Raw genomic sequence first — 25,930 nt, forward strand, 5'->3', positions numbered from 1 at the left:
AACAAAATTCCCAGCCCGAACAATAAGCTGGGCCAAGGAACGTAGGTCCTGGATGGGGACGTCCGAGTCCAACTCCTGCTCCAGCTGCACACCCCAAGCAGAGATTTCTTTACCTGCCCAGGCAGAAGCAAAAACCGGTCTGAGGGCAGAACCGGAGGCAGCAAAAATGCCCTTGGAAAGGGTCTCCATGCGACGGTCCTCCGCTGACTGAAGAGAGGACCCGTCGGGAACAGGGATGGCCGTGTTCTTTGACAGACGGGCCACAGGGGGGTCCACCTTGGGTGGGGACGACCAGGTGGCCACAACATCGGCTGGAAAAGGATAGCAAATATCCAGCTTCTTGGGATTGACAAAACGGGCGCCCGGGCGAGCCCAAGCCTTAGACACCACGGAGGAGAAATCAGAGTGGATTGGAAAGACTTTGGAGGCCTGCTTGGGTCTGATAAAGGAGACGCTAGCTGCGTCAGAGCTAGGGGGGTCATCTTGCACCTTAAAGGTGTCACGAATATCAGAGATGAGCTGACCCATCGCTGAGGCTAGCTTGAACGGCAGGGCCGAGTCCATTTCCAAATCCGAAGCCGCCAATTCACCTTCAGAGGGCGAATCCTTTGGAGAGGAGAGGCCCGTCTGAGTGCGCACGCGTGGCGGAGAGAGAGAGGCATCCGAGGAGGAGGCTCGCTCTACTCTAAAACGCTTCTGAGAGTGCCTAGCTCGGGAAGGGTCACTAAGAGAGGGTGAACCCGCCGCAGCGGCAGAAGCGGTGGACCCGGAGGGTGCGACAGTAAGAGTGGCATCCTGCGGGGTAGGCGGCCTGTCTATTAGGCGGCCCACGACATGGGTGAGGCTTTCCACGGCCTGGGACAGGGATCTAGCCCAGTCAGGCGGGTCAGAGGAAGCAGGGAGCAACACAGCGGGCGACTGAGGCTGCGGTGGAGCCCGGCATGCAGGACAGTGCGGATCAGACTGCCCCCGGGGAAAGGGTTCCCTACAAGCGGTACAGGCATGGTACCAAGGCTTGGCGGCTGCAGAAGGGTCTGACATGGTGGAAAAAATGTTGCACTTAAAGGGGGAGGCCCCAGTGATTACACCCAGGCAGCAGCACTGGTGGCACGGAGGGAGTTAACAGTCCTACCAGACCCGCGGACAGCGCAAGCGGCAGCAGTAAGGGCAGCAGACTGAAGGAGGCTGTGGAGGAGTGGCAGCAGGCACGGAGATGAAGAGCTTCAGGATCGGACGGCAGAGAGGATTCCACGCAGCACTAGAGATGTGGAGCCCGACGAAACAGGAAGCAGCGGAGCGCATGTAGGAAGCTCCGCCCCCCCCCTGCCGCGCTGAAGGAGAAGGCAGAGCCGCTCGCGCGCGGCAAAATGATTTGACCCCCGAGAAGGATGAAGTGCCGGCCAAGCTAAAATGGCGCCGTTCGCGCCAAGTAAGCGGCCCCGGCCGCGCCTGGATGTGGCAGACGGCCTCCTGCCCACAGCCGTCCCCCTGATGCCCTGCCGCTGGAGAAGACCGAAGTCCCCCCCAAATGATGCCCGGTAAAAGTTGCCGGCCCAGTTATGCCTATGGGGGGGTGATGATGTATGGAAAAAACGCTTGAGTCTTCCAAGCGTAGACGTAGCAGCGGTGGGAAGGAGAGGAAAAGGGGGGGGGGGGCTGGGCAGCCACTCTCACCATCCGCTGTCTTCACCCTCAATCCGTCCAGCAGGGTCGCCCCTTCAGCTACTGGCACCGCAGTGGCAGGAAGCCGGGGGAGGGACTTGGCGTGCGGGCGACCCTTGAGCTGGCGGGACGCAGGGGAGCGAGGCTGCCCTGGTCCACCTTGTCTTCTGTGGGGGAGGCGGCAGTGCGGCATTACCGTCACTGGCGCAACTCAACCCCGGGAGAAACAGAGGGGTCTAGTGCGCCTCTGTTGTCCCTGCAAGTAGAAAAAAACCGAATTAAAAACAACAAATAACGCAAAAAATAAAAAATTATAGGAAAGCAACCCTGCCTAAGCAGGGAGTGTCTTGCCTCCTTGGACACCAAGCAAAAAACTGGCAGTCTCTCTCTCCAGGCTGAAGGGTATAGCTGATGGAGGAGGGGCTTACAGCTTTCACTTAGTGTCACGCCTCCTAGGGAGCAGAGCTATACCCATGGTTTCCTGTGTCCCCCAAGGAATATGGGCGAGAAATATATATTTGATATATATAATATATATATCCATCTATATACACAGTGATGCTCCACATCCAGGGCACTTGCAGGAATTTGCATATATATATATTATATACAGTACAGACCAAAAGTTTGGACACACCTTCTCATTCAAAGAGTTTTCTTTATTTTCATGACTATGAAAATTGTAGATTCACACTGAAGGCATCAAAACTATGAATTAACACATGTGGAATTATATACATAACAAACAAGTGTGAAACAACTGAAAATATGTCATATTCTAGGTTCTTCAAAGTAGCCACCTTTTGCTTTGATTACTGCTTTGCACACTCTTGGCATTCTCTTGATGAGCTTCAAGAGGTAGTCCTCTGAAATGGTTTTCACTTCACAGGTGTGCCCTGTCAGGTTTAATAAGTGGGATTTCTTGCCTTATAAATGGGGTTGGGACCATCAGTTGCAATGAGGAGAAGTCAGGTGGATACACAGCTGATAGTCCTACTGAATAGACTGTTAGAATTTGTATTATGGCAAGAAAAAAGCAGCTAAGTAAAGAAAAACGAGTGGCCATCATTACTTTAAGAAATGAAGGTCAGTCAGTCAGCCGAAAAATTGGGAAAACTTTGCAAGTAAGGGCCATTTGACCATGAAGGAGATGACCTGGCCTCCACAGTCACCGGACCTGAACCCAATCGAGATGGTTTGGGGTGAGCTGGACCGCAGAGTGAAGGCAAAAGGGCCAACAAGTGCTAAGCATCTCTGGGAACTCCTTCAAGACTGTTGGAAGACCATTTCAGGGGACTACCTCTTGAAGCTCATCAAGAGAATGCCAAGAGTGTGCAAAGCAGTAATCAAAGTAAAAGGTGGCTACTTTGAAGAACCTAGAATATGACATATTTTCAGTTGTTTCACAGTTGTTTGTTATGTATATAATTCCACATGTGTTAATTCATAGTTTTGATGCCTTCATAGTCATGAAAATAAAGAAAACTCTTTGAATGAGAAGGTGTGTCCAAACTTTTGGTCTGTACTGTATATATATATATATATATATATATATATATATATATATATATATATATACGCAAATTCCTGCAAGTGCCCTGGATGTGGAGCGTCACTGTGGAGTGCTCTCTGCACTGAGCTGTTGCACACCCCTCCTCTCAGTGACAGCTGTAGTTTCTCCTGGTTGGATGCTTCAGCTGTCACGCAGAGCATAAGAGAGGGGCTTTGCAGCAGTTCAATGCAGAGGACAGAAGCTCCGCCTACAGTGCATGTGCAGGAGCAGTGCCTGAAGGAATAAAAGTTCCTATTCACACTACTCCTGATAATAAAATTGCCACAAAAGGTATGTTTGTACTGCTCTCCCCAGCCCCTAGTGCTGTCAGCACCTCTGCATGGTCCAACCTGCTGAGAGTCCCTTTAAAGGGTTTCCGTCACTAGAATTTTCACTATTAAACTGGCTGACATTAGCGATGTGCTAATGTCAGCTGCACCTAACTATGCTATTCTTGTGATTATTCATGCCCCCGTTACTGCAGAATGCTTACTTTTATAACATGCAAATTAGCCTCTAGGAGCAGGGAAGGCGTTGCTCCTACACCTAGAGGCTCTGTTCTCCCACCTCATTACACAATATCCCCAGCACACAGGGGCGGCAGAAGGATGCGAAAGCTGCCTGGCCCTGTCAATCAAGACTTGGAGGGCGTGTAATGAGGTGGGAGAACAGAGCCTCTAGGTGTAGGAGCAACGCCTTCCCTGCTCCTAGAGGCTAATTTGCATATTATAAAAGTAAGCATTCTGCAGTAACAGGGGCATGAATAATCACAAGAATAGCATAGTTAGGTGCAGCTGACATTAGCACATCGCTAATGTCAGCCAGTTTAATAGTGAATAATTACAAGAATAGCAAATAATCACAAGAATAGCGAATTCTGAAAATTCTGATGACAGAAACCCTTTAAAACACCTGTCGTGCCATCCTTTTTAATCATTCCTCCGATTCCCAGTCCCCTTTACATTTCTGTAAAATGGCCACCCGCTTCTCAGACTACTCCAGGAACACTTTGGGCTGTCTGAGACGCTCTTCCCCTGTTCTCCGCTAATCCATCCATTGGCAGGAGGAGCATCTCACAATGCTTAAGTGCATTGGTCTGAGAAGCTGGTGGCCATTTTACAGAAATGAGGAGGGGGCTGTGAATCGGAGAAACTGTGCAAGATATTGTAACTTTGCATTTTGCTTTCATTTTGGAACCTGAGGGTGGCTTTAAAAAGGAAGTGTAAGTTCCCCTGTAAGTTCCTATACTCCAATACCTGCTGAGAAAGTTGTGTTTTTGGAGAGTGTTGGAAGCCATTGGAAATATCTCAAGAAAAGCCCAAATTGTGCTAGAAGTGTCACAAATATAGATTACTGCATCCCGCAGATCCTGTGAATAGGAAAGGTATAGAAGCTGTAATAGTAGTCACGTGTGTGCTCAGAGACCAATATACAGTGGATTTAGAAAGTCCGCAGACCCTTTCACCTTTTTAAAAATGTTGCTATGCTGTGGCCTTGTGTTAAAATTAAATAAAAAGAAAAAAGTTTTCCCAATCATTTTGCACTCAATACCCCATAATGAGAAAGTGAAAATGGAATGTTCAAAATTGAAAAGGTAACTGAAAAGGAAAAACTAAAATGTTGCATTGACATAAGTAGTCAGACCCTTACTCAGTACTTAGTGGAAGCACATTTGGCAGTGATTACAGCCTCGTCTTCTTGGGTATGATGCCACAAGGGTTGTACACTTGGATTTGGGGATTTTCTGCAGATCCTCTCAAGCTATGTCAGGTTTTATGGGGACTGCTGGTGGACAGCCATTTTCAGGTCTCTCCAGAGATGTTTGATTGAGTTAAAGTCTAGCTGGGCCACTCAAGGACATTTACAGAGTTGTCCCCTAGGCTACTTTCACATTAGCGTTTTCAATTCCGCTATTGAGATCTGTCCTAGGATCTCAATAGCGGAAGAAAACGCTTCAGTTTTGTCCCCATTCATTGTCAATGGGGACAAAACTGAACTGATCGAAACGGAATGCACCAAAATGCATTCCAATCTGTTTGGTTGCGCTCCCATCGCAGACAGAATAACAGACAGAATAACACTGCAAGCAGCGTTTTTCTGTCCGCGATGTGGTGCGGAGCAGGACGGATCCATCCTAACTGAATCGCGCATGCGCCGTCCCCGATGCCTGCCTGTCTTCTCTTCCTCACGCGCGATTCAGTTACAGGATCGCGCTTGAGTCCGATGGCGCATGCGCCGCCTGTACAAGCGCGGTCCCGGCGACTGAGCCGGGTGTCAATTAGACTGCATAGAGGCGGGGTTAGGGCAGGGGAGTTACAGCCTGGAGTGAGGGAAGGGCTACCCCCTTGACTTCTAACGTGACTTGTGGAGCTGGAGAAGAGTACTTTATAAAGCGATTTTTTCATGCATATACATGACAGAAAAGCGGGACAAGACCGTGTGCTAACACAATGAGGATGATCTATAAGGTACTTTTGATAGTTTATTAAGTGAAATCCAGGTGAAAGGTTTGCTTTAATCCATTCAGCTTTCGCTCAACCTTGACCAATCTCCCTGTCTCAGTCACTGAAAAACACCCCCACAGCATAAGGCCCCATTCACACATCCGCAATTTCGTTCAGCATTTTGCAGAACGGAATTGCGGACAACGGAATTGCGGACCCATGGCCCGGCTCCTGAAAAACGGACCTGCACTTCCGGGTCCGCATTTCCGTTCCCGAAAAAACAGAACATGTCCTATTCTTGTCCGCAATTGCGGACCAGAATAGGCATATTCTATTAGTGCCGACAATGTGCGGTCCGCAAAATGCGGAACGCACATTGCCGCTGTCCGTGTTTTGCGGATCCGCAAAACACGTTACGGACGCGTGAACGGAGCCTTATGCTGCCACCACTATACTTCACTGTAGGGATGGTATTGGGCATGTGATGAGCAGCGCCTGTTCCCCCCAGACATGACACTTAGAATTAAGGCCAAAAAGATAAATCTTGGTTTCATCTGAGAATCTTGTTACACAGTCTAAGAATCCTTTGGGTACTTTTTGCAAACGCCGGGTGGGCTTTCATGTGTCTTTTACTAAAGAGAGAGGCTTCTTTTCTGGCCACTCTGACATAAAGCCCAGATTGGTGGAGTGCTGCAGTGATGGTTAAGCTTCTGAAAGTTTCTACCATCTTCAAACTGGATCTTTGGAACGTAGCCAGAGTGACCATTGGGCTCTTGATCGCTTCTCTTACCAAGGCCCTTATCACCCGATTACTTAGTTTGGTGGGCTGGAAGAGTCCTGGTTCCAAACTTCTTCTATTTAAGAATTATGGAGGTCACTGTGCTCTTGGGAACTTTCGGTGCAGCAGAAATGTTTCTGTACCCTTCTCCAGATTTGTGCCTCCAGGCAATCCTGTCTCTGAGCCCTACAGTCAGTTCTTTCCTCCTCATGGCTTGGTTTTTGCTCTGATATGCATTGTGTAGCAGTGGGACCTTATATACACAGGGCTGTGTCTTTCCAAATCTTGTCCAATCAACTGAATTTACCACAGGTGGACTTTAATTAAAGGTGTAGAAACATCTCAAAGATGATCAAGGGAAAATTTCTAAAATTCTGCTTCCACTTTCTCATTATGGGGTTTTTAGATTTTTATCACAAGGCTGCAAATGTGAAAGCATCTGAAGACTTTCCAAATGCACTGTGTGTGTAATATATATATATATATATATATATATATATATATATATATATATATATAATTATTTTCCCCTTTACCTGCTCTGGCATATCCAAGGGTGTTGTCAGCCTCTGTTCTTCCAGTTTCAGTGGTTCTTTACAATCCTTCTGCTGAAGCCCACAAACCTGCATAACTGAGCTGAAAACCTTAGGATGAAAGCACATATTAAGCTTTGGTTCAAAATGCATGGTTAGACCAAAAATAAACACTGTGATAGATGGAGGCCAAAAAACAGTCAGCCTCTTGTCGAGTTTTATTGAAAACACCAAGACTGACAAAAAAAAGGGGTATAGCTATAGAGATTGAAGCGACAGCACCTGAACCCTGATAACGAAGGTCCCTATGTCACAGAAGATAACACCAGGACTATAAATGGCACATGGTAGAAGGATCTTCAAGCTCTGTCTCTGCTAGCAAGCATGCCAGTATATCCAAGTATAACCAAATGACCAATTTGTCAACTGCATTCCTTAACAGTGTGGCCCACAATAAAATATTACATCAGATCACACAAAACATAACAATATTGCAAATTAAATTATTGGGAAAAAAGGACCCTCTTGCATCTAGATATTGCTGTTACAAACTTCTGAAGGCACTCCAGTGCTGATGAGAGGAAGCTGCTTCTAGTGTGCAGAATGGCCTGTACTATGGCAAGAATAGCTCCACTGTCCATGCACAAGAAGATTCAGGGCAGAGGGACCGAGGTACCAGGCATGTATTTTCACCAGCAATGGACACATCAGGTGGATGTTCTGATGATATTAAAACACCACCAGGGGGTGCCAAAACAAGTCTAAACAGCAATACATAGAAAAAAGAATTTTTCTACTGGATCAAATTGCAGATGTGTTAGGTTTTGTGTAACTGACATTCACTTGTTTGTGGAACAAACCCTTTAAAGGGGATATCCAGGTTTTTTTTTTTTTTTTTAAAACACCCCCAGCAGGACCTGTGAACATAGCTATACTTACCAGCTCCTCGCCACTCTGTTCAGACACTGTGGATCGCAGACTATCGTCATCGGATTCCGTTTCCCTGCATGGACAGAAACACATTCACTGCTGCAGCCAATAAATGGCCTCAGCAGTGATATGTCCCCAAGTGGGTCAGGTGGGGGTGCTAATAAAAAAAAAAATAATCCTGGACAACCGCTAAGGAATGTAGTTGACAAACCGGTCATTTGTGTCTATATGCGGCTAATCTTGTGGCATAGGTGTTGGTTTGCTCAACTCTACGACGTGTGTCGAGCCAACATTGAAACACTAATGCAAAGGAGAAATAGGTTGGTGCTTATTACTTGCAGCAATGTAGGCACACTGTCATCCAGATCCTGGTAATAGCTGGGCTGTTGTTGGAAAATATTACCTGTCAATACAGAAAATTTTTTGTAGTTACATAAATCACAAAGAAAGAGAAAGAAAACTGAGAATTCATATAGAAGGGTAAAATATAACTACATGAAAATGAAGTCAGAATGGCAAACTATTTACTGAACGGCCATGTTCCCACAATGCGGTTGTGGTGTGATACTCATGTATATCGCTTTTTTTTTTTTGTCTTGCAAACCCAGCATTGATCAGAAGAGAAGACATTTCTGCTCACCAATCATCTTCTGCAAGATAGCAGAGTTTCCTTTCCCAAACAGGACACACATATCCAGGAGTTTTGGAATGTCGAAAAGGAAATTGTTGTACAAAATTTCCCCAAACAGCGATGGTGTGATATGATGATCCTGAAGAGAAAAAAAATGAATGTGGATATCACTGAGGTTTTACTGTGTTTATGGTCTATAATGGTTTAGTGTTCATTTAAAGGGCATCTGTCAGCAGATTTGCATCTATGACACTGGCTGACCTGTTATATGTGCACTTGGCAGCTGAAGGCATCTGTGTTGGTCCCATGTCCTTATGTGTCCGCATTTTAATATATGCAAATTAGACTCTGGGAGCAACGGGGGCGTTGTCATTACACCTAGAGGCTCGACTCTCTCTGCAACTGCCGCGCCATCTGCACTGATTGACAGGGACAGGCAGTGAAAACGTGATCACGCCTTGCTCTGACTACTCCTAAAGTCAATCAAAGTGCAGAGGGTGCAGCAGTTGCAGAGAGAGCAGTAAGTATTTCTGCAGTCAAAATGTAATGACTGTAAGGCCTCATGCACACACAACCATATGCGTTCTGCGGTCCACAAACCGCAGATCCACAAAACACGGATCCCGGCCGTGTGCATCCTGCTTTTTTTCGTTCCTCCCTGCGTTAAAAATTTATTTTCTTGTCCGCAAAACAGACACGAATAGGACATGTTCTATATTTAAGCAGGAGAGCAGAGCGGACATAAAGATGTGGACAGCACATGGTGTGCTGTCTGCATTTTTTGTGGCCCTATTGAACTGAATGGGCCCGCATCTGAGCCACAAAAAATGCAGATTGGATGTGCATCAAAAATACAGTCGTGTGCATGAGGCCTAAGGCTCAAAAAAACACGGACACACTGTCAGTTATGCACGGCCATTTTTCAACCATTTGTGCATTCATTTTCTGGATATTAAAAATGGTAGAATTTCATTGTTGTTTTTTCAATAAAATTCCAACCCCTACAGTATACATACTGTCCTCCATAGTGGCCCCAGCAGTAATAATGTCTCCCTTAGTGGCCCCCAGCAGTAATGATTTCCCTCATAGTGGCCTGCAGCACTAATAATATTCCCCATAGTGGCCCAGAGGTTCCCCACAGTGGCCTCTAATGTCCCCATGATGGTCCTCAGCTGTAATAATTTGTTATTTTTTTTTAAAGATCGCTCATCTATTGATTGTGAAGGACCTGAAGAAAGAACTATGCTAAGCATGATGATGTCACCGTGCACTCCCAGCAGGATCACGTGATGACATAATCACTCTGAGTGCATGTCCTTCGGCAGTTCCTTCACAATCTAGAGAGGAGAAACTGCCTCTGCGTGTGCAAGTGGATGTGGTGAGTGATTATTTATTTTTTTTAACCCCTAAAAGGCTATATTGAATATTGGACATTTTTAACTGTCGTTAGATGGGTGCACTCCTGTCTAAGAAGCCATTAAAAAACGGCCCCATCTGGCTGTGAAAACGAAAATAGGACATGTATTATTTTTTGACAGCCGCTATTCACTGGCCTGTTAAAAAAAACATCAACCCCATAGACGTTAAAGGGGTTTCGCAATCTCAGACAATGGGGGCATATCGCTAGTATATGCCCCCATTGTCGTATAGGTGCGGGTCCCACCTCTAGGACCCACACCTACAATAAGAACGGAGCAGGAAAATGAACGGAGGGCGCACTGTGCATGCATGGCCACCCTCTATTCATTTCTGTGGGTCCACCGAAAATAGAGCGCTGGCTCGGCTATTTCCGTCTGCCCCATAGAAATGAATGGGAGCAGGGGCCGCTCCGTTCTCGTTGTGAGACCCGCACCTATCAGACAATGGGGGCATTTCCTAGCAATATGCCCCCATTGTATGTGATGGGAATACCCCTTTAATTAATGCTAAAAATGGCTGTGTGGTGGTTGTTCGTTACTTAAATGGCCATTTTTAACATTCATGTGCATGTCGACCTGGAGCCAGTTCCCATGACATATATTTGAAATACACGCTTAATAAATCAACGCAGAATACACGTCTTTTTTCAGCTCAAAAAAGCATGTTTTTTAATGCAGTTTTTGACACCGTTTTTTTTAACCAATGGGTGTTCACTTCAATACAAAGCTGCATTTTCAGCATACCACTGAAATGAGTGGAAGACTGTGTTGAAGTGTTTTTGGAGTTGATTATGAGGCGGAAACGCTCCAAAATCAGCGCCAAAAAAAATTGTGTGAACTGGCCCTTACCGAAAGATAATTCAGGCTCTGTTCACATCACGTTTGTTGCTTATGTTTAGTGTGTACCCCAGGAAAGGTCTCAACCAGAGATGAGCAAAATTGATTAGTTCATCAAACAGACTTCTTGAGCAATGAGGGCCTACCCCGCTGCTCAAGCGGCTCCCCCTTGCCATACAGCTCACTGGGTCCTGTGAATCTCACACCTGCACAGTCTGCAAGACTGGTACCTTGGACTCTTTGTGTGTAGCCATCCTCAGGAATGTGAGAAAAACATGGCGATAGAGTTCCTCATGTACACGCTGCACAGCAGGTGGGAAAGGGATGTGGCGGTCATATCTACGGGGGGCACAGCTCAGGAAGGAATCCAAACATTTCTGTAGTGACTCGTCATATATTGCCTGGAGAGACAAGTCAGAGAACTGATGTACAATAAACATATTCATGGCAATGAAGTCAAAAGTACAGAATATCTCCTCACCTGGCACCAGAAAAGATCATGAGGCAGCGCTAACAGCCACTTTAGGTCCTTCAGAATGAAGTCTACCCTTTCCAAAAACTCCTCTAGGGAAGCAGGAGAACAGGACTCTGGTGGAGGAGTATAGACGATAAAGTGTCTGGCTGCAACACGGCTCGGATGCTAAAGGGTTTAATAAAATGATTTATTAGGCTGACAAAATTAAAACAGTCACTTTATGAAGAGTGATGCTATTTAGGCTGATTTCACACTTTTTGCCATGTCTGTCAGAGGGGTATACATTGCATATACCTCCGATGGATACCCCATGACTGTAAGGAACAGACCAACATAAAAAAAGCATACCACCATATATTGCCCTGGCGGAAGCCAAAAGAATGCCCTCTCGGTTTCCATCAGGTGAATGGGGCCTATGGATAGATTTGATCCAACGCTGGACATAAAGCGTACAGACACTGCAAACCTACTGTGAAAGGAGCCTCACAGAAGACCTCAAGGGTCTCCTAACAAGTCTGTTTTAGTGATTACTAAAATAATGCTGAAGCACCTTTTCTTCGAACTCGTTGTGCCATTTTTCATCTATTATTCCTCCTCGAAATACATGAACTGACAAATGTGCATTCTTACCAATAGGGTGCTGCCCTACACGGTCTGACGGTGCCAGCACTAACTGGACAGTGTTTGCCCAAGAATGAACACAACCCCACTGACAAAAGGAATGATAACGCCCATTTGTCCATTTAGGCATACATTTCCAAAAGGTATAACAGAAGGATGGTATCATGCAAAATTCTAAGAAAAGAGGCTTCAGAATTTAAGGTAAATACCAGAATTTTCTAAAACATATCTAACAGCAGAGCTGACAGGGCCACTTTACAGGGAATCCGTCACCACGCTCTTGGACTATTATCTGTAGTAATAAATGAGTAGTCCTGCAGATGAGAAGCTATTTCCCTGCTGCTCTTCGCTCCTCCGCTACCAAGGTTTAAAGGGTAACTGTCATATTTTTTTTATTTGCTAGTTTATTACAGCTAGGCATGTATACCTGAGTTAGTCTGTCAATGATTGCCAAAAGATCTGTAATTACCTTATAACAACAGCTTTCATTAAAGGGGTTGGTCACTTTCTGGTTATTGTTGACCAATGTGTATAAAACGAGATTTTGTATAACTTACCAGTAAAATCTCTTTCTCGCTCTTCCTTGGGGGACACAGGAGACCATGGGTATAGCTCAGCTCCCTAGGAGGCGTGACACTAAGTGAAAACTGTTAAGCCCCTCCTCCAGAAGCTATACCCTCAGCCTGGAGAGAGAGACAGCCAGTTGCGTGTCCAAGTAGTGAGAAAAGGCAATGTCCAACAAGTGGAACCAACAAGCCAACTACCCAACGGGGTAAACTAAGTCCGGAAACCGTGTAGAAAAAAACAATGAATGGGTGGGTGCTGTGTCCCCCAAGGAAGAGCGAGAAAGATTTTACTGGTAAGTTATACAAAAATCTCGTTTTCTCGCCCATTTTCCTTGTGGGACACAGGAGACCTTGGAACGTCCGAGAGCAGTCCAAGAGGGGAGGGACCACAGCTCGAAGGCGAAGCACCCGTAGGCATCAAGGAACCCCCGCCTACAAAACCCAGGCGGCCCAAGGCAGCATCCGCCGAAGCCCGAGTATGCACCCTGTAGAACTTGGTAAGGCGTGCAAGGAAGACCGGTGGCCGCCTTGCACAATTGCACGGCCGAAGCCCAATGCCTCCGGCCCAGGAGGCACCGACCGCTCTGGCGAAATGAACGGTGACACTAAAGGCGGAACCCTGCCCTTGGTGCGGTAACCTCAGCAATAGCCATTCTGATGAAGCGGAGGAAAGCCACCCTGGAGGCCGTCAAACCTTTGCGCGGACCTCCTGGGACCACAAGAGTCCGAGCGTCGACAAGAGCCCTTGATCTCCAAGTAAAACTGCAAGGCCCAAACAACGTCCAATCGGTGAAGTGTCAGTTCCCGGGGGTGGGAAGGGGAGGACGATAGCCTCGTTGAGATGAAAGGCAGATACCACCTTAAGAAGGAAGGAAGGGACGGGATGGAGAACAGCCATGTCCTGGGGAAGGACAGAAGGCTCGGAATAAGAAGGGCCACCATTCAGACACCCGTCTGAGAGACACAATGGCTACAGAAACACAACCGTACAGAACAGAAGGAGTACAGAGAACTTCTGTAACGGCTCCAAGGGAAAGCTTAGAGCACCGAGAGCTCAGTATGTAGTTTCCAGGGCGGTACGAGGGGACGGTACAGAGGAACCAAAGAGCCACTCCGTGGAAGAAGGTCTTGACAGGCCCAAGAGGGGCCAGGGAACGCTGGAAGAGGATGGACAGCGCCGACACTTGACACTTCAAGGAACAGAGTCCCAGCCCGGACTGGAGAAGGACAGAACCATGGGGAGAGAAAGGCGGAGTGGGGGAATGCCCAGCTTCCCACAGAACCCCAGGTAAGAACTCTAAGTCCGACAATAGATCCTGGACGAAGCATGGCCGGGAGCGAACACTAGCGTGCCCGCTGGAATCGCCTGGGCAAGCGGCAAAAAAACTCAATGTGATCAGGCGCAGACCAGTAACACAGGCAGAAGAGTCCGGTAAAACTGGTCCCGTAGGCCCCCGAGCAACGTCGTCCCGTATCCACCCGGAGTGGGGAGCAGAAGGACAGACGGAAGGAACCGAAAGGGTCCGCCCAGCATCCAACAGATGCCAGGACAAGACAGGCTAAAGTCCATGTCGATGTTGCCACCAGAGGAAGGGGTTCTACAGTCCAAGTGTGGGAGATCTAAGGACAATCTTGACCAAAGGGTAGTCCTCCCAAGTTATCGAGAAGGTAAGTCCACAGCAGGACCATCGCCTAGAATGGAAAACGCAATCTGCACCCAGCGGGAGGACAGAACGCGGTAGACCCGGTAAATATGCACACAGCTAGTACAGCCAATGTGAACGAGGGAGACGGTACGAGGCCACAAGGAACACCGGAACCATCCAAGTGAACAACCATGCTCTCCCCAGAGGGGAGGGCAGTGAAGGAACAGCCTCTGAAGCCTGGCCGGGGCAGAAGCCACATCGGAGTGATATGCCCCGAGCGGGAGCCAAAACAGAGTCGGCGAGAAAAAGCAGTCGAGACAGAGGCCGGCATAACATCCTCCAAAAGAAAGGAGGAGTGGGCAACAGGGAAGTCATAGTAGGACAGCTCAAAAGCAGAACACCCGCTACTCTGCGAGACGCCCGGCTCACTGCCTCGCAGAAGGCGAATACCCTGAAGAACCCAAAGTGGAGGTCCCCCGGACCTGGATAATCGAGCACCCAAGAGAAGATGGGTGACCTTCCCAAGAAGAGCGGCCCGAACCTGGGAGCAGAGCAGAACTGAAGCGCAGGGGGCGCCAATAGGAAAGACTCATACCACACTGCAACCGAAGAGGAGGAAATGGTAGTAGGCGAGGGAACCGTAGTCCCGCCAGAGCCAACATAGAATTCGAGGGGCGCTGCAGACAGCACTCTCGTCCATGTGACCGCTTGCGCAGGGAAGCAATGCCGCGGGAGGACGAATGGGTACGCATCTAGGAACCACGAACACTCCCCAGGTGGAAGGGCCAACGAACATGGTGGATACCGTCACAACGGAACCGCAATATACAATCCAAACCCGAGAATTAGTACCGCCTAGCTCGGTGCAGTAGAGAGCAAGTAGAGCCCGTCCGAGTCAGGTGGAAGCAGAATGATCTCTTCAGAGAAGAGTGCAAGACTTGCGGCAAGCATCGTATCCCAAGAGAAACAAGTATGTCGCAGGAAGAAGGGAGGCATACGTACGAGCAGCCCGGTAAGCAGTGAGAAAGCCAACCCACCTACGGTAGGAGAAGGCATACACGGCCCAAACAACGCACAGAGCGCACAAGAACGTCAGCTCACTGCAAAATAGTCACTCAGCGAAGGGGGCCAGCCACAGAGTCCCACAGTATCTACGGAAGTGCGAAGTGCAGCCTGAAAGGGAGTTCTGCACAAGACTAGTATGGCATGCGATGGAAGGCAGGCAGTCCGCCCAGAAAGGGGGGAAATGTACCTGGCAAACACTGCAGTCGGCAAGAGTGCAAAGGCCCGCCCCAAAAGGGGGTGATGCTTAAGGCCAGTACCAACTTCAGAGAAGTAGGACATACCATATTCCGCCCAGAAGGGGGCCATGCACATGGCTGCACTGTATCCAGCAGGAACGCAGGAGGTCCACCTAGTGAAAGGGGGACATGCACAGGGTTATCCTAGCATTAAGTGATTGTGCAATGATCCACCCAACACCGAATTCCGTGAGAGTGCAACTACTCCGCCAATGAAGGGGGACATGTACGAGTCCAGCACAGCATATACAAGGACAGCCGTGAGTCTCGTGAGCGTGCAAAATTCAGCCCATGGAATGAGGGGTGGTCATGCACAAGGCCAGCACCGTATCCAATGGGAGTGCAAGCATTCCACCCATGGAAGAGGGCCATGCTCATGGCCAGCAATGTATCCGGTGAGAGTGCAAGCACCCAGCCATGGATGGGGGTCATGCACATGTACAGCAACGTACTGGCGAGAGAACAACCACAGTCAGTAAGAGTGTATGTATGCCGCCTGAGGAAAGGAGGCATGCCCAAGGCCGGCAGCGAATCCAGTGAGAGTGCAGCATACCGCCTATGGAAGGGGGTCGTGCACATGGCCGGCAGCGAATCCAGTGAGAGTGCAGCATTCCGCCTATGGAAGGAGGTCATGCATATGGCCGGCAGCGAATCCAGTGAGAGTGCAGCGTTCCGCCTATGGAAGGGGGTCGTGCACATGGCCAGCACCGTATCCGGTGAGAGTGCAGTATTCCGCCTATAGAAGGGGGTCATGCACAAGGCCAGCCCGCAACCAGGGAGAGTGCAGTATTCCGCCTAGAAAGGGGGGGTCATGCACATGGCCAGCACCGTATCTGGAGAGGGTGACGAATTCTGCCTATAGAAAGGGCGGCATGCACTTGGCCAGCGCCGTATCCCGGGAGAGGGCAAGAATCCACCTAGAAGGGGAACATGCACCTGGTCAGCGCCGCAGCCGGGGAGCGCGACATGCCGCCTATGGAAGGGGGGCATGCATACGGCCAGCACTACTGAGATCAGGCTGCAGCGTCCTGCGCAGCCAACAAGAATTCCGGTATTTTTTTTTTAAACACAGCCCCTCTGAGGCAGGAAAGGGGCCAGCCATACAGACCCATGAGGAAGCCCAGATCTTAGAGGGTCTCCTCTAGATGGGAGCCGGCCGGTACCCAAAAGGTTAACAGGGATCCGGCCTGGGGGGCAGCGCTGCGATCCCCTGGGGGCGGGGAAACCTCCAGGGGGGAAGAATTCGCGCCTGCAGAAGTTCCCGCCCCCTCCAACCAAGGCCGGAATTTTGCAGCCTAGTAGGCCGCGAAGCCGGGGCCTAAATTTTTGCGCTGCCCGGCCAACCGGGGAGGTACCGTCCGGAACCTGGAGGGAGCCAGAGGGGCGCATGTACATACCGGCCGCGGGTGCCCACCCCGCGGGCCGGAAGAGTCAGGGGCCCGGGAAGGAGCGCCGGAATTGCGGCCCAGCAGGCCGCGAAGCCTGGGCCAAAATTTGCGGCGGCCGACCGGAATGCACCGACGGTCAGCCGGGGCCTGTTGGAGCATCGCACTCAAGCCGGGGCCATGGGTGCCCACCCCGCGGGCCGGAGGCGAGGCCTTACGCCTCGGCCGTCAGGAGCGGGCCCCTGGCCCTGAGCAGCACACCGGTAAGGGGATGGGGGGACCCTGAGACTGGGTGCCCGTGAGGATAGAGGAGGAACGCCGGCAGGAGAAGGGCGGCAATGCGGCGGAACCTACGTTGCAGCATTCTGCAGCTAGCAGTGGGGAGACAGCCAGCTGCAATGTCCTATGGAGGCCAGGAGGGGAGGAGAGGGAGCAGATTGCCGCCCCAGGGGCCAGCCTAGGTCCAGCAGGGACAGAAGGGTCCAGAGGCACCAGTATGGGGGTCAGGCACGCAGGAGATCGGGAAGGGGGGGACGGGGACGTAGGGCTGGAGAAGCCACTGTCACCATCAGCCGTCTTCACCCTCGGTCCGTTCCAGCAGGGTCGCCCCTTCAGCTACTGGCACCGTAGTGGCAGGACGCTGGAAGAGGGACTTGGCGTGCGGGTGACCCTTGCGCTGGCGGGATGCAGGGGAGCTAGGCTGCCTTGGTCCACCTTGCCTTCTGTGGGGGAGGCAGCAGTGCGGGTGACCGGCACCGGCGCAGCTCAACCCCGGGAGAAACAGAGGTCTATTGCGTGTCTGAAGTCCTTGATGGTCTGGAAGAAAAAGAAAAAAGTAAAAATCTAAATTTAAACAACAAGGAGAAAACAGCCCTGCGAAGCAGGGAGTGTCTTGCCTCCTTGGACACTAAGCAAAAACTGGCAGTCTCTCTCTCCAGGCTGAGGGTATAGCTGCTGGAGGAGGGGCTTAACAGTTTTCACTTCGTGTCACGCCTCCTAGGGAGCTGAGCTATACCAAGGTCTCCTGTGTCCCCCAAGGAAAATGGGCGAGAAAAGATGAATATATGACACTTACTAACATGGCCTTTGTTGAAATTCTGCACCATTTTCTATATTTCATAAGGTACACAAAGTCTTTTGTTCTGTCCACACAGAGGTCTTGTCCATAAAATGGCTGCTGATGGAGGGTCATGTGACCAGGCAAATCACCTCCATGCGATGTATCCTCCTTCCAAACATACTGCACCTGCACTGAACTCCAAACAGAACAAGTGCAGATGGTGGGGCAGTGTATCTGAATGGAGGAGACCCCACATGGAGGTGATGTGCCTGGGCACATGACCCTCCATCAGCAGCCATTTTATGGACAAGACCTCTGTGTGGAAAGGACAAAATACTTTGTGTACCTTAAGAAATATAGAAAATGGAGCAGAATTTCAACAAAGGCTATATTAGTAAGTGCCATATATTCATCTTATATACACTTTGGGCAACAATAACCAGAAAGTGGCCAACCCCTTTAATGTCTCCTGTCCCTTTCCACTGCTCCCTTAAAGGGGTTGTCCGGGTTCAGAGCTGAACCCGGACATACCCTTATTTTCACCCAGGCAGCCCCCCTGAGACTAGCATCGGAGCATCTCATGCTCTAATGCGCTCCTTTGCCCTGAGCTAGATCGCGCAGGGCACGGGCTCTTTTGTTTATCATAACACACTGCCGGGCGGAAGCTTACGCCCGGCAGTGTGTTCGGTGACGTCACCGGCTCTGATGGGCGGGCTTTAGCGCTGCCCTAGCCGTTTTGCTGGCTAGGGCAACACTAAAGCCCGCCCATCAGTGCCGGTGACGTCACCAGGCTTCCTGGCAGCCCCATGGAGAGCCCCGGTACGTCACCGGAACTCCTAAAAATGCCTTTGCCCTGTGCGATTTAGTGCAGGGCAAAGGAGAGCATCGGAGCATGAACTGCTCCGATGTTCATGTCAGGGGGCTGCCTGGGTGAAAATGGAGGTATGTCCAGGTTCAGCTCTGACCCTGGACAACCCCATTAAAGAGCACCTTTCACCTGGATATCCTTAATCTAATTATTATCCTAACTTATAGTGCGGCCCCCACTGATGTCTTGGCACTTTTTTTTTCCTAAAGAACCCCCTGTTCGTCCGCTGTGGTCCCCGTATCTTTTGGCGCCTCATATGCTAATGAGGGGACTCGGTTATACTAGGCTTGGACTTGTATTTCTCCTGGGCGCGGTTATCTTCTCCCTGGCTGCGAGCGCATCCAATCAGAGGGCCCCGCTCTTAGCAAGGGAGAAGGAGCTCAAGTTATCGCGAGAATCGCAGCTCCTTCTCCCGCGAGGCGCCAAAAGAAACTGGGACCACAGCGGACGAACGGGGGATTCTTTAGAAAAAAAAAAAAAAATAAGTGCCAAGACATCACTGGGGGCCGCACCAGAAGGTAGGATAATAATTGGATTAAGGATATCCAGGTGAAAGGTGCTCTTTAAAAGACCATTGCTATGGCTCATCTGTCTCCCAACTTAATGTGAACAGAAGACGGAGGGGCGGTCCTTCACACTGCATGCCTGCATTAGGCTTCAGAGTGAGGAGGCGTGTCTATCCGTAATCCAATCTGATTGGCTCGCAGGGAGCTTCTGGCTACAGCAAGTGTGTATGGGAAGTGAGGGAAAGCAGTTTTGGCCTCACAGAACTGGCAGAGGAGCCATCTTGAGAAGGTCCTCATATTGTAAATGTTTAAACAGCCGTAACTAAGGGAAAACTCAAGGAAAACAGTGGTAAGTGAAGATTGATTTATGCATAATGCTGCTGCAGCAGTAACATATGCTAAAATAGTTTTTTTTTAATGAAAACATGAGTTACCCTTTAAAGCTGCACTGAAATACAGTCAGGACTCCCGTGCCCTGGCACAGCAGTCCTCTCCATTATTTTGGTACAGCAGTCCGGATTGTGTATTTCAACTCAGCTTTCGGTACTGACAGCGGGTGAACAGGGGACAGTAGAAAAATAAAAATGTCAGTCTTAACACCTTATCTGCAGTACTACTCATGTAATACTGCAGATTATACTCCAAGATCATGACAGGTTCCCTTGAAAGGGTTTTTCCTGGATTTTTGAACTGATGACCTATCTGATCGGCCAGGGTCTGATACTGGCTTAAGAAATACCACATAAACCACTAATCACCTATTCAAGGAGCGTTTTGGGTGATCAGTGGCACTTACACAGGCCAATTATTGGCATCAAGTGTTCTTATGTATCATTTCTGATAACTGGGCCTTTTAAAGGGATTCTGTCACCTTGTTTTAGCCTATAGAGCTGCGGACATGCACGCGAGCTCGCGCATGCGCAGTGCCGGCATAGTGTTCCTTTCTCTGTGCTGGCATCAGCTTCAGGGAAGGAACTGCGCATTGCGAGATTACGGCGATCTAATTGTGAGCAAGGAGGAGATTCGAAGGACGCAGGCGGTGCTGGGCTCCTTCACAGGGGGGCGTGGCTGGGCACCAAGAAGGTTAGTACAGCCCCTTGGGCCCCTTACAAGGCTCATTTACATATCTATAAAATCATTTTTTAAACAGACTAAAAGCACACAGCCCTATAGGACAGGTATATTGCGGACATGCTAGCGGCGATCTAGCCGTGCATGTCTGCAGCTCTATAGGCTAAAACAAGGTGACAGAATCCCTTTAAAGGCTATGTACACCTAGGGGGCAATTTTGTATTATTGCATTGTACTCATTTTGAGCTTAAAATATATTTTTTAATTGGTCTTTATTGAAAAGATGGCGTATTTTTTTTTTATGCACAGAGCTGAGATGCTCTAGTAGCATCCTCTGGATTTTCCATCAGACCAGGAGCTGACAGGCTCCTTATCTCTGCTCTCTGACCTCCTAAACACTCATTATAGCTCGCTTCTCATCTTACTGATACGATTGTGGCTTAAATAAGTGTTTATGACCTCTTAGTAGTTTAGAGATAAGGGATATTAGATGACAAGAGCAAAGTGAAAGTACCAGTCACACAGTTGGAAAAACAGTTAACCCTTTGTGACAGAACGGCTCAATATTTTTTAATAAAGACCAATTTAAAAAAAAAAGTTTTTTAGCCAAATGCAATCATAAAACAAATTGCCTCCGAAGGTGTACATAGCCTTTAAGATCTGCACAGAAACATTATTTTCTGATTGTTACATTACCTATGCAGGTATAGAGGGTACCTGTGTGCAAATATACCAATATGAGACCAGGTACATTGCTTTGGCCTTGGCGTCGGAAATACGCTACAGAAATTTCTGGCAAAGGGGCAATGATTTGAATGGGAGTTGCTTACAATGTTATAACCCTGGCTGGATCTCTCATATAGGAAAAGTGAATGGACGCAGCATTGCAGTTACAAGCTCCAGCCACTGCACAATTTAGGCTGGGTTCATATCACATTTTTTTGTATACAATAAACGGATGCCTCAGACTGATGCCATACAGTGGCATCCATTCACCAAAGTGTTCCATTGTAAAAAAAATTACCATTTTTATTTAATCAACTCTACAGGATACAAGAACGTGATGTGCTGCATTTTTGTGTCCTTTTTTGGTTTTGTAACGTATATGTCAAACGGAGGCATAAAACGTGATGTGAACCCACCCTGACAGAGCTACTCATAATTGCTGGGGGTGTCAGGAATCGGACCTCCGCCGATCAGATATTGGTGGCCTATCCTGAGGATAACCCATCAATATTAAAATCCTTTTATATTGTGGCCGTACAAGGCCAAATGGAAATATAGATGAGATGGAGACCCCCTCTCTAATGGACAGGGTAGAGCTCTGCTCGCCCTCGCGTTCCCAGATGTCCATGTATGACATGGTTGGCCATCCATTTGCATGGAATATGTATGTGTGGCAATGACAGTCAGGGAGCTGGACCCTGGTTGATCAGCTTGTCACCATGCCTGCTTTAATTCAAAAAGAGGGGGTCCTCATATACAGTAATACAAGAATACCAAATATATGTTTCATTAGGGTATAAATCTGCATCTCTAAGGTCCTACAGAGAAAACGTACAAGGTGCAGAGATCTTACCAGAGCAGGCAGTGTGCGCAACTTTCCAGTCGCCGGATCTCTCTGGGTCACTTGTCGCTCATCTAGCGGTAGGCTTGGCATGCTGGAGAGAAAGAACACTGGTAACTGCCCAGAAGCACAACAAGCTTCAGTGCCCACTCTTACGGTGGATCTCTCTTCTTTTTTTTTTTAACCCCTTCCTGACAAGAGGGGTTTGGTTTTGCATTTTCATTATTTACTCCCTGCCTTCCTGGAGCCATACCTTTTTATGATTTTTCTGTTCTGGTTTTGTTTTTGGAGGGCGTTCCCTATGCGGTAGTAAAACTGACCCGTTCTCTTCATTCTCTGGGTCAGTACGATTTACAAAGATACCACATTTATATATATTTTTGGGGAAAAATGAAATAGCATTCTGACTCCCATAACTTTTTTTTATACTTACGGTACATCTATGGAGCTGTGTGGGGGCCCCTTTTTCTGCTGGGCGATCTATAGTTTTTATCGAGACCCTTTTGGGGTGTTTATAACTTTTTGATACTTTTTATTTATTTTTGTAGGTGTAGCAAAAAAAAAAAAAGTGAATAGCCAATTTTTTTTAGTTTTCTATTACGGCGCTCTCACAAAATACGTTTATATTTTAATACCTCCAGCATTTTGGGACGTAGCGCTGCCTATTATCATACATTTTTTTCTATTATTATTTCTAATATGGGGAAAGAGGGTAATTTTGATTCTTTTTATACATTTACAAAACCATTATTTTATTTTTTTAAACAAATAAAGCTGTGGCCAGATGTTACATGTTGGCCAATAGGAAACTATAAAACTCGCCAACAAGGGAGATGCCGCGCACGTACATTTTGAAGCAGAATTATCATACGGGTGACTATCCTCAGGTTAGTTTATGAATATGAAATGGGTGATCAGCTGTTTGAGGAGACTGTGGCGTTCCGGTGAGCATGTTGTGCCCTCCTCGCTGCATACCAGGCGCAGCACCATCCATTTGATGGCAGCTGTGCTTGGTTTCACAGCTCAACCCCATTCACTTGAAGGGGATTGAACTGCGCCTGGGCCATGTGACCAATGGACGCGACATCACATGGCCTTGGAAGAGGCTGCAGCGGATGAGAGGGGATGCCGGGAGTTGGACCCCCGCCGATCTCATATTGATGAACTATCCTGAGGATAGTGCCAGGGGACCGATACACTTTTTTATGCAGGTTTTGGAGCCAAAATCAGTCGTAGATAATAAAAAGGGGAGATACTACTACTCCTCCTCTCCCCTTATGGTTCTTTGCTGGGAGTCCACCTAACTGCCTCATAGATGTCACATCACTCAGGCGGCCTCTGTGCATGGGGACCCTACGGATCTCAACTGAAGGGTCTTCAGAAATGTTAGAACAGGGATCGGCAACCTCCGGCACGCCAGCTGTTCTGAAACTACAACTCCCAGAGTGCTCCTGTCACTTCTATGGGAGTCAGACGAACAACTGAACACGTTTGCATGCTGGGAGTTGTAGTTTCACAGCAGCTAGGATATGGGAAGCTGGGGGGGGGGGGGGGGGCGAGTCACCCTTTAATTAAAAGAATCATTTCTAAGCATCAATTCTAAAGTGCTAGGTAGGTGATGTCACTGTGGAGCGAGAGGTGACAAGGTAACAGGACGTGGAATGGCGATCACTCCGCTGGCAGCCGTCATGTATGTGGAGGCTATGCTATGCGCCAACATGGCGGCGCCCGGGCAGCCAGGATCACTAGCCCTACAAGGGGGGATAACCGGTACCTGCTTCCTGAAACTTGCCGACAACCTCATAGCACGGTGCTGTCTAGAATGGAGTTTCTCCTAGGAGGTGTGATGTCACAGGAAGAGGCGGAGTCTCTCAGTCTAATAGACGGGGCTTCCCAGATCTCTGAGGAAATGTCAGTGTGCCATGTGCATGTGCAGGCCAGGGGAGGATGGGAGTGATGTGCCTTACAAGGGACTGTGCTGGAGGAGAGGGATGTCATTTACATAGGGCTGTTTCTTGGAGGGCAGGGATGTCATTTACATGGGGCTGTGTTTTGGAGGGCAGGGATGTCATTTACTTGGGGCTGTGTGTTGGAGGGGAACAATGTCATTTACATGGGGCTGTTTGTTGGAGGGCAGCAATGTCATTTACATGAGGCTGCGCGTTGGAAGGGAGCGATGTCGTTTACATGGGGCTGCGTGTCGGAGGGGAGTAATTTCATTTACATGGGGCTGCGTGTCGGAGGGGAGTGATGTCGTTTGCATGGGGCTGCAGGTTGGGGGGGACCGATGTCATTTGCTTGGGCTGCGTGTTGGAGGGGAGCAATGTTGTTTACATGGGGCTGTATGTTGAAGGGCAGAGATGTCATTTACATGGGGCTGTGTGTTGGAGGGGAGCTATATTTTCTGCAGAATAGAAATGGAGTTGCCCCAGATTTCGGTGTAGATCTGTGTTCGTAGGGTTGCTAATGATTGTGTGACCTTTTTTCCTTTTTTTATTTTCTCTTAATTAAAGGGGTTGTCTCACTTCAGTAAGTGGCATTTATCATGTAGAGAAAGTTAATACAAGCCACTTACTAATATATTATTATCCATATTGCCTCCTTTGCTGGCTGGATTTATTTTTCTATCACATTATACACTGCTCGTTTCCATGGTTACAGACCACCATGCAGTCCATCAGTGGTGGTCGTGCTTGCACACTGTAGGAAAAGGCGTTGGCCTCTCTGGTGGCTGGGAATGTGGCCACCAGAGATTGTGCTCACATAGGCTAGTGTTTTTTCCTATATGCATATGAGCAGTGTATAATGTGATAGAAAAATGAATCCAGCCAGCAAAGGAAGCAATACGGACAATCACAATACATTAGTAATTGCCTTGTATTAACCCCTTAAGGACCAGCGCCGTACATGTACGGCGGGCTGATCGGGCGGGTGCAGGAGCTGCGCCCGCCCGATCAGCGGCAGGGGTCCAGCAGTCACTGATAGCCGGACCCCTGCTGTATGCGCTGACATCGGTGAAAACACAGATGCAGGTGCATTAACCCTCGCACTGCCGTGGTCAGCGCTGACCGCTGCACATGTGGGGTCCTGCGCTGCTGTGACGGGGACCCGATGGCAGGGAAGGCAGCCCAATGCCTTCCTTAGGCATCATGGCTGCCTTTTGTGACAGCCTGTGAGATCCAGCCCCCTGGATCTCACATGCAAGCAGGCTGTAAGCGTATTACAGTGGTAATACACTTACAGCCAATGCATCACAATACAGAAGTATCTTGATGCATTGTAAAGGGGATCAGACCCCCAAAAGTCCCAGTGTGGGACAAAAAATAAAGTGAAAAAAAAAGTTAACAAAATAAATTAAAAAAATAAATTAAAAGTTTCAAGTAAAAAAAAGCGTCCATTAAATAAAGTTAAAAAAAATTGTACAAAATATGGAAAAGAAAGAAAAGTAGACATTAGGTATCGCCGTGTCCGTATCGACCGGTTCTATAAAAATATCACATAACTTAATCCCTCAGATGAACACTTTAAAAAAAAAATGCAAAAAAAACTTTTTTTTGTCATCTTACATCACTAGAAGTGCAACACCAAGCGATCAAAAAGGCGTATGCCCCCCAAAATAGTACCAATCTAACAGTCAGCTCATCCCGCAAAAAATTAGCCCCTACCTAAGGCCTCCTGCACACGAATATGTGCGGCCCGCAAAATGCGAACACCAACCGTGAATGGGTCCGCGATTCGGCCGTTCCGCAAAAAGATAGGACATGTTCTATCTTTTTGCGGAACGGAAGTACGGGCCGAAACCCCACGGAAGCACTCCGTAGTGTTCCAGTACGTGCTTCCGTTCCGCACCATTCCACATCTCCGGATTTGCGGACCCATTGAAGTGAATGGGTCCGCAACGTGATGCAGAATGCACACGGAACGGTGCCCGTGTATTAATACGGCAATGGGCAGCACACGTTCTTGTGCAGAAGGCCTAAGACAATCGCCTAAAAAATAAAAAAAAATATGGCTCCCACACTATGGAGACACTAAAACATGATTTTTTTTGTTTCTAAAATGCTTTTATTGTGTTAAAT

General features: G+C 48.4%; 1 protein-coding gene across 1 annotated transcript in view; it reads right to left on the reverse strand.

The window, feature by feature from the left end:
- The window catches only part of ASCC2 (activating signal cointegrator 1 complex subunit 2), a 41,631-nt gene extending 17,915 nt beyond the window's left edge, over positions 1 to 23,716 (reverse strand). Inside the window, exons 1-8 of the mRNA XM_040416685.1 lie at positions 23,626 to 23,716; positions 21,864 to 21,945; positions 11,267 to 11,425; positions 11,016 to 11,186; positions 8,540 to 8,669; positions 8,235 to 8,302; positions 6,973 to 7,080; positions 4,471 to 4,583 (exon numbers count right to left, since the gene is read on the reverse strand). Of these exons, the coding sequence (XP_040272619.1) occupies positions 4,471 to 4,583; positions 6,973 to 7,080; positions 8,235 to 8,302; positions 8,540 to 8,669; positions 11,016 to 11,186; positions 11,267 to 11,425; positions 21,864 to 21,944 (830 nt within the window). The 5' untranslated portion in view covers position 21,945; positions 23,626 to 23,716. The remainder of the gene's footprint in view (positions 1 to 4,470; positions 4,584 to 6,972; positions 7,081 to 8,234; positions 8,303 to 8,539; positions 8,670 to 11,015; positions 11,187 to 11,266; positions 11,426 to 21,863; positions 21,946 to 23,625) is intronic.
- Between the last annotated feature and the right edge of the window lie 2,214 nt (positions 23,717 to 25,930).

Source organism: Bufo bufo, chromosome 2, assembly GCF_905171765.1.
Source record: "Bufo bufo chromosome 2, aBufBuf1.1, whole genome shotgun sequence".
Taxonomy (NCBI): domain Eukaryota; kingdom Metazoa; phylum Chordata; class Amphibia; order Anura; family Bufonidae; genus Bufo; species Bufo bufo.